At 35.6% G+C, this 15,483-nt stretch overlaps 1 protein-coding gene across 8 annotated transcripts in view; it reads left to right on the top strand.

The window, feature by feature from the left end:
• Positions 1–15,483, top strand: part of MCTP1 (multiple C2 and transmembrane domain containing 1) — a 580,456-nt gene that overhangs the window by 400,270 nt on the left and 164,703 nt on the right. For 7 of the 8 annotated variants that reach the window (XM_066273828.1, XM_066273827.1, XM_066273825.1 and 4 more), the window contains one exon: positions 562–681. In XM_066273828.1, coding sequence (XP_066129925.1) covers positions 562–681 — 120 coding nt within the window. Of the gene's footprint in view, positions 1–561; positions 688–15,483 lie in introns of those variants that run through there. The other variant, XM_066273832.1, reaches the window with a different exon arrangement.

The raw sequence follows: 15,483 nt of genomic DNA, 5'->3' as shown, positions 1-15,483 counted from the left end.
GGAGGAAAGGAAAAGAGAAAGAAAAAAAGGGAGAATGTGATAATAGAAAAGGGAGAATCCTACTAAAATAGTCATAAGAAAATGTTTACTACAATAAAGCAATACTTGGCAGGTTTTTCTCTAAGATCCTAAATAAAAAACATCTCAAATTACCCATTTCACTTTGCAACAGCTTGAAATTAAAGCATTTAAGGAATCTTAAAATCTCAATAAAATTAAAGCGTTTAAAAATATAGTTAAGGTTTGCAGTATGTGTGTAGCAAAAATGTTTTTAATCCTTTGGAGATTTTTTTTTCTTTTGAACAACTATAGTACAACCTACCTGATAATATTATTTAAAGAATATATTTATCTGATAAATTGTTCTTATAAGTCAGTTTCTTCTACTTTCTTCAGAGATACTTCTTTTCCTTTCACTCATGAGCCAAATTGCTTGGTATATTCTTACACCTTTATTAACTTTCTGAATCCTTTTTAAAGCACAGTAAGCTTGAAGAATTTGTAGCATATCTGATGGTTTTTAGTCCTGCAAATTCTAATAATATTTCATCTTCCTTACAGCTGCTACTAAGAAACTTTATCAGAACAAAGCGTTGTGTCATGGTGCTTATAAATGCTGCATACTACGTTAATAGTTGCTTTGATTGGGACTCACCCCCAAGGAGCCTTGCTGCTTTTGTGGTATGATCATACTGTATTACTTACATTCTTATTCATTAAATTCAGTAATCAGAGCTGTGTGTTTCTGTGGCTATAGTAACAGTTATGTTGATGTGGCCATTTTAAAACTCCTATTTTGAGACTTGACTGGACAGATTTGCCGTGGGCAGAACCTGATGGATTATTCAAGGTCTGAATCCAAGAATACACCCCCCCCCTTCCAGAACACAAGACATCTCCGCCCAATGTACAATTTTCTCCATGACAGCTAAAGAGTAAAATTTTATATATTGCATAATCCCAAATCCCAATAGCAGAGCCAAGAAAAGTAGTTAGTGTTAAAAAATTTAATATTATCTTGGCCATCCTCATTTTAATTGTATTCACTCTATAAATATTTTTTAAAAATATGAAAATCATTGACAGCAAAATACTAGCTGGTATTTCTTTAATATGTGAATCTATTTGAACTGAATGTGACCTATTAAGTGGCATCTTATTACTTTTGAGATTTCCAGTTTTTAAAAAGGCACAGTGAGAATTTGATAGATCCAAATAGTCCTCTAACAGTGTTCATCTTGTAGCCTTTTACTTTGGTTATTTAAAAACTGCTGAGGAGACCAACTTGCAAAACCAGAAAACCTGAAAGAATACTTTCCTCTGAGCTTTAGCTGGAATTATCTGCTTTCACATTATTTTTGCTTATTCAGGATTTCAGTTTGAAGTTTAAGGGTGTCCTTCTTTAAATTTTTTTTATTTTATTGTCATATATGTTAGAATATGAGTACCTTATGCTTCCTTACAGTTGCTGGCTTAGCATAATATGACTTTATTGTGGGAGCTTACAAGAAAAACCTTAACTGTAATAACAAATCAACATTTTAGTATTACCATTCAAATGAGTGTGTGCACATCTGTTTAGTACTTTGAGCTCTGTCCTCCTCTCAGGCCTTGTACGGGACTCTCATTAATGTCTGAGCACTTGGAACAAAGGGTGTATATATCCCTTTATGTTGTGAGTTACCAGAAAGTTAGGCATCCTGCTTCCCATAGACATGTTGTTGTCTCCTCAAACAAAGAGATCGTCATCATCAAGTTTTAGAAAGGAAACTCTGCCTCTGTCAATATTCTTTCATTCCTTCCCATACTAAGTACACGGGGTACCCTTAAGCAAACTTTATTACGATTTTCCACTGTCATAGAATCACTTTGACGTTAATGAGGAAAAAATGATACTAAGTTTATTTGTATATTTTATGCCATTACATCCAAGTTCCATGGAGCCTTATCATAGACACAGTAATATTCTACCAAAAAGATTTGGTGCTATCTTTGATTGACTCCTTCCAAAGTCTTTCCCACAGCTGTTTGCAAATTTTAAAAACAGAGATATTTACATAATTATCTAATTTGTTCAGGAACATTTGTTTTTAACACTTTAGCATTACAATGTGTTTTGTTGTAGTCTACATAAAATTCACCTCGCTTCTAGATGTCACTCAGGTAAAGTGAATTCAAGGTGACACACTTTGTTTAAAATATCTTTCTGATTAAAAAAAAAAAAAAAAAACAAAAAAAAAAGCACAGGCTCTGAAATTCTGAGGAATTTAGGTACATGTACACGATAATACTTGAGTGCTTTCACTGTAAGACAGTCAAAGTTCTTTGGGTAAGAAATGTAATCTGTCTGTTAGCTGGTGGTCAGTTGCTAACAGACTCAGTCCTGTGAAACAAGCTGAATGCAAGATGCTTGCAAAAACTGAGGCCGGGCACAATAAAGGTAGACAAAGGAACTGCTGACACCGACGGTGAAAAAGAGGCCACAAACTAATATGTGAACACACATGAAGAGTACTTTTGAGAAGAAGCAACAATATTAACCATTTCATTAAAAAAAGAAAAAAAGAGAAATGCTGAATTACATTCTATTGAATGTGAATAAATGACAAAACCAAACTTCACTTGTCTAAAGCAAGGAATGACAAAACCAAACTTCACTTGTCTAAAGCAAGGAATGACAAAACCAAACTTCACTTGTCTAAAATGGGACTCATGAAAATAGGAACCCTGCCTTTTCCACTGATACTTCAGCATCACCTATGGGGTATTTGGCATTTAGTAGGCTCCCAATATAAATGGCTGTCTAAATCAATCGACTAACTAGTGAACCCACCTGAAATTTTTTTTTAATGTGGAGAAGCTCATTATTCAATGATGCCAGATAAATAGGAGTTTGCTTTAATAAAGCTAGTTATTAAACGATGATAGACATAGCTTGTTGCTGTTGAAGCAGTTTTTCCTAAACATGGATTTAATATTCCCAACAACCTTATTATGAGGTAGATATTATTATTTTCCAATATACAGAGGGAAAAAATTGAGGCACAGAGAAGTTAAGTACCTTGGCCAAAGTCACACAGCAGATATTATTTCCTTTCTAAAAAAACTATTAAACGTGTACTGTGTAATCTTAGTATTATAACAATTCAGGAAAAAAACAACTATGCTGGGATTTTTACTTATAGATATTAAATGATGTGAGTACTTAAAAAGGAGATGTTTCAGTGGTATCATTGCATTACAAGAGCCCTTTTAGGCCATTTTGTTGAAAAGAACAGCTTTCTATTAGGAGAAGAGTAGGAGCAGCACCCCATTGTTACAAACATATTGTTCCCATCATTCCCTGTGGCTGGATCATGGGTCTATTATTATAATATCGGCTCTACTTGGCCCACATTTCATCAATGCAGCGGCCTCATGGAGCATGCGCATTTGTATCGGTATGCGGCGTGAGCTGAGGCCCAGATCAGTCAACTTTAAAACGTTTAAGTGCCTTTTCTCTATTCTGTTTTATTTTTCTTTTCTAATATACTATCCACAAATAAATCTAGACTAATGAGATAAAAACAGGAAAACAATAACTTTTTGTCCTAATGTCAAGTAAAGTGGAGAGAATGAGAAAGGCAGGGTTAGAGCCGCTCCAGCCTCTAGCCGGGTCCCTGTGTGCTAGGGGGAGCATTTAACGCCAGCTGATGACAGTAGAAGCTGAAATCGTCCTGGAAGGTGATGGATGCAATATAAGCACACACATTCCTAGCAAATGTCCTCGGTTTTGCGCTACGAATTAGGTTTTTAAATTTTATTATGAATATTGTATGCCTAGCGCGAACACGGGTGGATGTGGTAGAGAAGGCACCGCTTGTCTTTTTAAAATCGTCTACTGTAGACGTGGAAATGTCGCAGAAATTGGGCCTAATTTTCATCAGGCTCTCGACCAGACATTTGTGTTCTCACGGATGTCAGGGGGTGCAACACGGGGGAAAAAGGAGTGCACATTCTCTCTCTTTTCAGTACTGTCATTTCTCACTGTAATGAGCACAGAAATAATTGGACAACTGAGCTATCAGTAAAAGGACACACTTCAGTGTGCGTCAGAGAATTATTTTACAGGACAAACTTTAATCTTTAGATGTGATTGTAGATAATTTGTGGTACCATCTGTCCATTTGGAATTGTTTTAGCCTTTTCTGTCGTTATACAGTAAGTGCCGCTGTGTTTAACATTAACATTTGATATTTTACACATTTAATTTCTGTTCTGCTGTGTGGTCCTTAGGGAACAGAGTGCTAGTGCTACATGAGAGAGACAAAGTATTGATCAGTTAACATTTCAGCTACATTTATGTATGTCGCAAAATTAATGAAAATGCCAGACAAAAATGTCAGAGTGCACAAAAAGGTAGAATTTAAATTTGGTAGTTTAATGAAAAGTTTAAGATGTGCATTATCAAAAATGTCCTCTTGCCTTTAAAGTACAATTCCTAACAGAATAACTACAGGGAGGCACATATTTTACTTAGAGGAACAATGAACATGAATTATGAAGGATGTCAACTCTTCAAAGTACCTTGTGCTCCAAAACGGCATGAATGCTTAACTGTTATTCATAAAACACATTTGTTTCTGTTCAGATCTTGAGGGCTGCTACTGGCTTCTCACTGTATACTTACCAACCTATGAGACAGGCTTCCCTTGGAGATTCTATCCCTAGGTTTTCCTTGTTGCCCATGTGTTACTTTTGTGTCAAAACTGAGAATTTCCTCTACAGCAATTCATCCGGGCCACTCTGGCTCCTTACTCATTCCTTTCTGGGTCCTTTTCAAATGCTAGGTTTTCCTTTGCCTCCAAATATTGTAATTTGTGCTCCACCTGCATTCAATCCCCATTTTAGTCAAGGATCACACTCCGGACCACAGTTACTTTCAGAAAAGCTGGGCCATTATACAGGAAAAGAGAAAGAACAGAATGATGTGTGCAAAGAATGACATGAGGCAGCTGTGTGTAGCTAAATGATAAAAAGGAAAGACAAGACAATGGAGGAAGCAGGAGCAGAGGAGGAGGAAGTGACTTGCAGAGGTGATGGGATAGAATGCAATGTTCTGCAGTCAGCCAGCTCTGGAGGATGCCTCTAGTGCTTCCTCTGTAAAAAACCTGCTGCTGCTAAACAACACAGGAATTCTTCTAGACGTTATTATAAAAAAAACTAAGGACAATTTAAGTGACTTTCAGGATCAGAGACTAAAAAGGGAGCATTGCTTAAGGGGAAATATTAATGTGAAAACAAAGGCACATTTACATTACCTGTAGATCAAGTCTTAGCGTTCAGATTACTAAGCAATAAAGGGTGGTTGGTCGCACTACGTGTGGAAGGTAACTTTAGGTTTCCAACAGAAATTTCTATTTGAAAAATTCCAGAGACATCAATAATACCACACCAACAACATTATGCTACAATCCATGGAAGTTTACAAATAATTTTGGTAGAAGGTTTTTATTGTTGTTGCTACAATTTAATTTTAGGATTAGCAGAAAAACTGGAAATGTTCCAGATATAAAATTGTTACTTCTCTGCAATAGCAAAACAAAAGGACCTCCAAAAATCAAAGAAAAATTACTAAAGCAAAATTATCTACAACTGTTGATCCTACCCTTGTATTATCGATTTTTCCTGAAGTTATATAAATCTAAAATTCCAAAGCCTTCTTTACTTATGCCTTCCTCTGATATAAACACTTACTAAGCTTACTGAACAATACTCCCAATTTAATGTATACACATTTTAAAAGTATTTTAAACATTGCCTTCACAAATGTGTGAGATAAGAAAACCTATATAGAATTTTATTGATTTAGAAGATAGCATACATCCAAAGTTGCCTACAATTTCTTTTACAAAGTCAAAAAATTATTGACACCTAGAAGATTCTAGTACTAAATTTTTATTCTCAGTAAAGAGATTGTGTGCTTAATTCACATGGGCATGCTGGCACTTCAAGCTGATATGCAAAATATATATTTCCCCAAATTATCTGAATTCCAAGGGAGAATTTTTTTTTTCAACCATTGGCCTCTGAAAAATAAAATTTTCTCAATTGATGCCTTTCACAAAGCACTGCAGATAAATTCTTACAATTGCATCAAAAACCATGATTTGAAAGCAAATTTAGTTTTAGGATTGATCACAATTAGCTAAAAATCACCCTGACTCAGGAAATGTAACAAATCAGATATTAAATGGTACAAAGTATTTTGACTAGACTTCTCCTTTAATCCTTCTGGACAAATGATGTTCTGGGTCCGTTTAGAGTTCCATTTTGTTTTTGTAACTGCTAATGTAAACAGATACAGCACCTCCTCAAATCACTATTTCGTTCTCTTTAAATGATGCCAGTGCACTTTCTGGTTTGTTTTCATAGAAGTCAGCAAAAGGGCCTCCTGCTCTTTGGAGAAAGATCATCACAAAGCCGCAGAGTAAACTACTAAGCTTATTTCTCTCACATTTTTTATATTTATAATAAGAATTTAATTCTTATAGCACATCACACACATTCTATTATCTCTACTCTCCCTTCTTTGTCTGCCAAAGCAGGAAGAAGTAAGATGCTGTCATCTGGGGACCTTTTGTCAGTGGTTAATTTGGGAAAAAAAGAATTGTCTCACTTTCTTTTAAGATACAGTGCCATTGTACTATATTATAATCAAACGTGAACCATAGGTATCAGCAAAATAACTATGGTATGATACTGAGTCTAAGAATTAGCCTTCTCATGAACCTTAATGGTATCTACAGTGAAGGGGGGGTGGAGAGGGCAGCCACACCTGACTGCAGTCCCTTTGTGCTGCGTGGCTGCTGTCCCGTTCCCTCCAGCAGCCTCCTCCATTACTTATCAGCTAGTTTAAACCTTAAGACCTTTATTACATTCTTCAAAACCATGTTGCATGGTCCAGATCTTAAAACAGAGTTGACTAAGGATTAAAAATTATAAAATAATAAAATCAGAGTTGTCTTACTGTCTGTCCCCAGATTTCTAAAGCAAAGTTCATATCCTCTAGATAATTTTCTACTTTCCATGTCTAATTGAAATTGCTAGGGACATGCATTCTGAACAAACTAGCAAGCCATATTCCATTACAAAATATTTTTATGTAAAGTGTTTTGGAAAAAAAATAGATAATTATATACTTTATTTTAGTAAAATTTTGGAAAATAAGAGTAATAACTTCTGAAAGATTATAACATGTTGGAAATACAGTCATTATTATACTCTACCAGTGGTAGTCAACCTGGTCCCTACCGCCCACTAGTGGGCATTTCAGCTTTCATGATGGGCGGTAGCAGAGCAACCAAAGTATAAATAAAAAGATAGATTTAACTATGGTAAGTTATTTTATATAGATTTATTCTGCCAAACTTAGTGAAAATCCAACATAAAGTTCTTGGTAAGTAATTATTATTATATGCTTTAACTCGCTGTAACTCTGCTTTATAAATTTGATACAGTAAAGTTACTTCCCTACTTTATAAATCATCATTACTGTGGAACCAGTGAGCGGTTAGAAAATTTTACTACTAACAGAGATACAAAAGTGGGCGGTAGGTATAAAAAGGTTGACTACCCCTGGTCTAGCCAGTAAGTTCACTCTCCACATATTTTCATGCCCCTTTGTATCAACTATTAAGAAATATGAGTAGAATACTTTCTGTTGTCCAGTTTGTTCAATTTTGACCAGTTATGAAGATAAACCTTAGAATTATTAATGTATTTGAGTTAATTTACCAAGTGAGAAGTTAACCTGAAATGTTGTTAAGAAAGCTGTTCCTGTTTGTCATTATCTCCTTTCTTGCCATCTTACCACCATTGACTATGACAGCCAGAGTTGGATGTAAAGACAGTGGTCAGTCTCGGCACAATGAGACTGTGCTAGGACTCGGTGTCACGTCTCCTACTTGGCTGTCATAGCAGAGGTCCCACACTCAGCCCGTGGTAACTCTGGAGATCAGTAACAGACTGAAGATGACCATTGCTCATGTCACACCAGTCATCAGTTACGGGCTCAAAGGGAGGTAATGAAAAAAATTAGAGAAAAGCAAGGAAAGGTGGAAATTATATCAAGTGTAGACAGTAATTGGTAAAAATGAAAGTCAACCCTGATTTTAAGGATGGAATAAAACATTTTAAAGATAATACTGAGCTTTTAAAAATCTTTACCTTTTAGAAATTAAATTTAATGAGGTGATATTGATCAATAAGAATACATAGGTTTCAGGTGAGCATCTCTATAGCATTGGAACTGTTGATTGCATTGTGTGCCCATCACCCAAAGTCAAATCGTTTTCTGTTGCCATATGTTTTACCTTCTTTACTCCTGGCTTTTAAAAATCTTAAATCAGTGCTTTTCAACTCTTTTTTTCATATTCACCGTCTTAGAAACTTTTTATTTAATTTAGTGAGAGGAATTAAATACTAAGGAATAAGATTTTGTCAGGGAGTATTGAGTTTCAGAGGGCCACAAATCATAGTGATATCTTAAGATATTTTTCTCCCCTCAAAAAAATATAATTTTTGCCCCTATAGGTACTGTATAGCCTCTGTTGAAAATATTTAGTCTGGGGAAAAAGACTTTGTAATCTCTGTACATAATCACTGACTACATTGGAGTCCAACTAAAAGAAAAATTTTGTTTGGCCTCATAGATATAGAAGAATTAAATCTTCCCCTTATGAAAACCCATATGAGAGTTTTCTTTTGTCACCAATTCCAAGGGTATATTGTTGTGTTTTACAGAAATGAAGAAGTGGGGTGAACATTTAGTTCTGGCCTAAGTAATATAACCTCTCTCATTATGAGGGTTGGATGGGTTTTGTCCATACTTTGCACTATATTTATAACTAATAGATAATCTTTATCTCCTTAAGTGAATATCATTATGTCAGAGATATAAAAGCATGCTTAATTAGGCTCAATTACCTATTAGATCTTCATTGGAAGGGGAAGAAAATAAAAGGTTGTAGTGTAGGAAAGTCATCTGAAACAGTAAAGATACATGTTCTACTGGCTGTTCTGCAAGGCAAGTTCCCCAGTTCCCCACAAGAATAGAAAAACTTCTACTATTGTAATTTATCAATACTATGCAAATATATGATATTTTATATTCCACTTCACCAAATACAAATAATTCTACCGCATTTTCCATAGTTAGCATTCTATACAGTTCCTACCGAGCAGACTCCAGGCAGTGCTTACATGTATCAAACAAGAACATAGCATCCAGTTTTGTCATAAAGTGTTAGTGAATTAAATACTATTTCCCTTAGTTAATTTAAGAAATCTTTTTTATTTCATTTAAAGTAATAGATCACCCAGGCTTAAAGTAGTCCATTAATTATCCACAGAGTAGAGTACACAGGTTATATAAAAGAGGTATTATGTTTTTGAAGTGATATTAGTAAAGTGATGACTGTTACTGAGAGAAAATTAATTCATCAATATAGAAGCTCAGATAACTGAGTTCACCTTTTCTAGGTAAGCAGCAATACTGAAAACTTACCTGGTTTTGTTTAAATTATTTTAAATAGAGTTTGATTCTTCTGTTGCAAAAGCCTATTATACCTCAATCAGGAAGCTGTTATTTCTAAGAGAGACCTTTAAACCTAGGGTCTACTAGTTTATGTGGTTGTGTACTGTTTCCTTCATATATAAAATTCTCAGAGTATGGGTCTTCTACTACGGTTCTGTTTCTAACTCCTAAATACTGTTCATATGGACTTCCAACCTCCAAATAAGTCTGTTCTGTAAGGCAGGTACTGAGATCTCGGAACACATTTCCCCAGAGTAGCAAAGTCATCGACTAGGACATAAAAACACTCACAAAGCCTGTTGAGCCCTACATAGAGGACTAGTAGTAAAATAGCAACATTACATGTAGGAAGTAGATTCAATGGAACCATAGCAGGTGCTCAGGATGCTAAGAACACATCTGTCCAGCTTCAGGATAGAGCACCTTCTGATTGGCAAAGGCATGGGGCCGGCAAAGGTAAAGATTATATGGGCTTTGAAAGATGCAGATATTGTCATACAATACTACACTTGGAAAGGGAGCTTAGAGATCATTTTACAGTAGAGGAAATTAAAGTGCTAAAAGGTAAAGGACTTCCCTCCACACTGACACTCCCTCGCCCCCACCTGCAGGTGATGGATGCCACAAAGACAGCAGCATTGATAAGACAGGAAGAGCAGAGAGAGACAGGGAGACAGAGGGACAGGGACAGAGAAAGAGAGAGATCTATTTTTATATCCTGAGGTTCATAAGTCAAGTTGTCCTTAATTAAGAAAAGCCACATGTCTGACATTGTTTTGTAGAGTTCTAAGAGTATAAAGTTAGACTACCAGTCCTCGGTATTTCCTGTTAAAGAACCTGTTGATTTGGGAGGGCTGGAATTGCCTACTTAAAACAGTAAATCTGTGTTCACCTTGCTTAGTATTATTCCTGTAGTTTAAGTAATAAGTGTGTGTCTTATGTTTGATGAACTTTTCTATTAGTTGAGATCATAGCACACGATAACTCCAAAAACTCTGTGCAGATATATGTGTATGGTAATAAAGAACTCTTAAAGAGTTACTGTGTGTCTAAGTGAGGTACATTTTAGACAAGTTTAGAAATGTCATTTGGCCTCGAAGTAGTATAAATTACTTATTCCCAAAAGTAAATGTAGACTCATGAAGAATATATTTCCCAGGTTTTAAACATCACCGAGTTGCTTAAACAGTGTAAACCATCTCTATTGATCCATATTGATTTCATTGTAGCCAAGATGAACCTGTACATGCCAAAATTTTTATTAGACTAAATAAATCCCAGGGAAAAGAATGTATGTATTATGAATTATTTAGAAAAGCTGAGCCTTGGCCGCGGATGGTTTGAGCGTCGTCCTGAAGCACAGAGGTTGCCAGTTCGATCCCCAGTCAGGGCACATACAGGAGCAGCTCGATGTTCCTGTCTCTCTCTCTCTCTGCTCTCTCTCTCTTTAAAAAAAAAAAGTAGAAAAGCTGGTGATCCAGCTTCATTGTACTGTTCTTGTCCTAAATAATCTGGGCATATTTTGAGACATTACTAGAACTTATAGGGTGTTGCCCACTTCATTATATAAAGCGAGGTATAGTTTGCTATAATTTTTTGCAATTGGAGTTACTGGAGTGAAGAAAGAAAGCTAAATTAAATCATTTGTATGAAATGCTTAGAAGTCCTTAACTACAAGGGCCTGTGGATCATTTAGGCTTGAATAATGTACAGGATCACAGCAACACAATTTTTTGTTTCTGAGTGCTATGTATTCATCTTGAAAAAAATGATTTAGCTTAAAATTATTAATTGAAAATACTCTATGTTGGACCTAAGAAAGAGAGATAAATCACAAAGAAAAATATCCTGTCAGTGTTTGCTGAAAATGCACGATTTTTCCTCCAAAAATATACTGGAGATACATTTAATAATACCTAGGTTCTATTTCTAATTGACTAGAATGTTTAACCTATGTTTAAGGAACTGGGAAATAAAATAGATTGTAAACTTAAAAATGCCATTTGTCAGTATTTTTAATCCATTACTAGAACCAGTGACAGGAAATAAATTCAGGCTGTTCTGCTTGAGATGCATTTCAGTTGCCATTAACAGATCTTACCCGTTTTCATGTACACTCAATAAAATTCTGTTGAATGACTGACTCAGATGACTTCAGCGGCAAAACTTGAAGGTAAAGCTGTAATATTGTAACAGAAACTCCCAGCAGTAGTATCAGATGAAGCTGAGAATAAATGTAGTATATCAGGCATCATAAAAGGGTAAACGTGGGGTACATTTATGCTCTCTTCTATCTACTGTGAGATTTCTACATAAGATTCACACTCATTATTTTCGTCATCTTAATGAGATCAGTGTGGGAACATTTCTCTTCTCTCCCTCTTGACTGTCAGAAATAGGGTACTCCATTATGTCTCCTTCCTCTCTGTACTTTTAAGGGACTTGTAATATTTTCTTGGAAGGCCAGAAATGTTAACTGTTTACAGCAGCAGCCCCAGAGTATATCATAGAAAGGCAGAAGGACTTTAGGTAGAGACCAGAGATTAGTTTCTCCCTCTTTCTCTCATTTTCTCTCATGTGTGCACTTTCATTTATTTATTTTTTTGATTGTTCTCATCTGTTCTATTTCCCAATATTCTTGGAAAAGAAGGGAAAAGCTATTTTCTCTATGTGTAGGAAAATATGGTACCTTACTATTACCTCTAAATGCTATCATCCTTCTCATTGGATCTATTGCCCTAATTGATTTTTCACAAAGACTTCCTAAACCAAATCTGAATGCCATTGGCTCATGTGTCCAAGCCAGACCCCTGTCTGCCCTTGAAATTAAAGAGGTGAAATGGGCAAGGGACCAACTTCTAATGTATCTTATCCTCAAATTTTCAGATCTGTCAAGAAACAGACACTGTTTACAATTAAAATTGCTAGGAGAGACTTTTTCTTTATCATGTTTTTAAGTCACGAATTTCCTTCGTCCTTAAGGACGAGACAAGAGGCACTTATGGCAGTATTGTTTAAGCCGTCTAGGCTATTATTAATTTACAGTGTAACCATGCTGTTTTTGGTACTGTTCTCCTTTAGAGGAACTCATGCGTTAGAGGATTCCCTTTAACATGATTGAGGAATTTTAAAGTAGGCATTTTTAATATTTGCTGCTCTCTTAATTATAATTTGTTCAATGTACCACTGTTAGCACAGGGATTATGAGTTAATAAAAGTGTCATAATATTAGTGAATAAAACACTATATAATTTTCCCCAGGTAATGATTAACAGCATAAGGCTATATTAACAAGACTCTTAGTGTATAGTCCCTAAATATATTTGATTCTCATCTTTTAAAAGGTAATTTTGTACTAAAATTTAGTAATAAAATATTTGAGGGATTTATCAGCTAGTAAATGTAAACTTAGGTGCATGAATTTCTTCAAATGGTTTGTATTATAAAAATATTTGTAATTTGTATTTAAAAATAAATCTGAAAGTTTTAAATGTTAGCTTCACCAGGACAACCTTATTGGAATTCATAAAGAGCTTATTTATCTCATCACAGTATTTATTAAAACAATTGAAAAATAAAATTAATAAGCCATTAGGTCATCATTATTACGTAAAGGTTTTGCTCACACAGACAAATGGGTTTCTTTTTCTCTCTTTCTTTTTATATAATGTCTTTCTGGCTTCCTTCCGTGGCTGCAGCAGGCTGTTAGTATGTATCTTTATTCCATCAGAATGAATGAGATATATCTGTATAAATTATTGATTCACTTGAGCCTACCTCTGTAACTCAGAACTGAAAATTCTGGCAGCTTATCTAATAGAATGATAGAACTAGGAGACTGAAGTTACCTACCACAGCAATAATTGCCAGTTGGGGGGTCAAATGCCCTTTTACCTTTATACCTGAACACCTGCAAATTGAGCTGTATCCCATTCAGAATTTTAAGAACAGGTCCATTGTCACAGGAAGTAGAGTTTGTTTCTTGGAGAATATTATGCCAGTTCTCGTTCTGAATGAAAGACAAGGCTTTTATTACTCAAGGGATATTAGGGCTGACTGCTTTTTTGAGAAAACAAATTTGCTGTAACTTTATCTGTAATTTAGTCCTGAATGAGTGCAAATAGACTGCACATTGTATGGTGCAGAAAGAAGAAAATAGGGGTTTGTTAAAGTCGTACAAGAGCTATGTAACCATTATATTTCCGAGGGAAGTCTTATCGGAGTTGCAGGTTATAAGGGGGAATATTTTGGTTACAGCTTTTGCATCAAACATCTGTTTTGAATTTTTAGTTTAGAATGACATTGGAAAATAAAGTTTTTGTCTAAAATTGTGGATGATGAAATAGAAAGTTACTATAAAAATTGTGTTTGACTTTGAGACTAGCCCTATCCAGAAACTTCGAAAATTACTATAATCACTTTATGGGGTTCTATATTAGACTCAGAGCTGATTGGAGTATATTGACTTGTTTTCCTTGCATAAAAAGATTAGATTCATGGGTTTATGTATCCTTTCTAATTAAAAAAAAATTCTGTGCAATATTCACCACCTACAAACCTTTACAAACCTTTACCAAGCTATAGATTCAAGCTTTACCAAGGCTGAGAACATGGATGTTTTGAGTAAGGGACAAGTAAGCATACTTCAGCTGATGAGTTCCCAGGTCACATGGTGTGGGGACTAGTGGATCATCTGTTACTTGGATAAACTCATCCCTCAGGCTGGTCGCCCACTCCTTAGTCAGCGAGCTCAGTAGTCACAGAAACACTTGCTTTGACGATGTTCTAGTTCGTCACGGACATGGAACCAAACTAGGTAATCAGACAGCTTGGCTATATGTTTGCTCTGAGTGCCAGCCTAGTCAATTAGCACATTTTCTATTAAAAAATTAGCTGTAATAGGTCTTCATTAGCTAGCAGTTGCCATAATTGAATACTCAGTTAGTTATGTTGGTCCCCCACCTCATTTTCACTTCTTTTCAGAGTCCAAGTAGAAATTTATCAGAGAACATTCATGAGCCCCACTTCAAGCGAAATTCATGATCCCAACCTCAAACAAGCTGTTAGAGTTCAAAGGGTTTAATATTTAATTTTTCTTGCTGTGTTTTGTAATAGATAACTATGCCCTTGGACTTTTTATTTTTCCATTTATTTCAGGGTTTCTAGAGTTTCTTCACTGAGTGAGGAGAGGAAAAGAATCTTAAATGGTAAAAAGCTCATTGTCAATTATGTCTGTAGAATGTGACCACCTATTTACCCTTAAACCCACCCTTCTTTCAGTCTCTCCACCAGATACCCACCTGGGCACATGATTTTCCTGGGATTTATGTTATGTGCATTATGGACCCTGCTACCCTTTGCCTGTGTCTGCCATATTTTATGTTACTGTTATTCACCTGTGCTCTGTATCATCTGATAACATTATGCACATTTTATCACTGGCTTTGTGGACCAAGTATTCCTTGCCATTCAAGTCCTTATTTACAAGCAGGTGTAAAAAAGTTGTAATTGGGATATCAGAGAGCAGGTAGAGCATGAAAGTAGACCCAGAACACAAATGTTCTTCCTGGCATTGGTGAGAATTGGACCTCTTCCTTCTTTTAAACAACCTGGAAGAGAATAGGTCATAAAGAGCTCATAATGCTTTTCTCTGTGTAATACAAACTAAGCAAGAGCATGTACCCACATGAGAAGTGTAACAACCAACACTTATCTTTACACACACACACACACACACACACACACACACACGGAGTTTAAATTTTCCTGCATAATGAAGCATGATAGCTGCAAATTTCCAGCCATCAGGATGGCACGCCCAAAGGAAAAATACAATGAAAGCCATACTAACAGTCTGCTACTTTCTGTTCTCTGGAACACGGCAGGATCCTTTATCCGGCATCCCT

The sequence above is a fragment of the Saccopteryx bilineata genome, chromosome 4 (genome assembly GCF_036850765.1).
Source record: "Saccopteryx bilineata isolate mSacBil1 chromosome 4, mSacBil1_pri_phased_curated, whole genome shotgun sequence".
Lineage (NCBI taxonomy): Eukaryota > Metazoa > Chordata > Mammalia > Chiroptera > Emballonuridae > Saccopteryx > Saccopteryx bilineata.
This window is presented reverse-complemented; position numbering and strand designations above follow the sequence as displayed.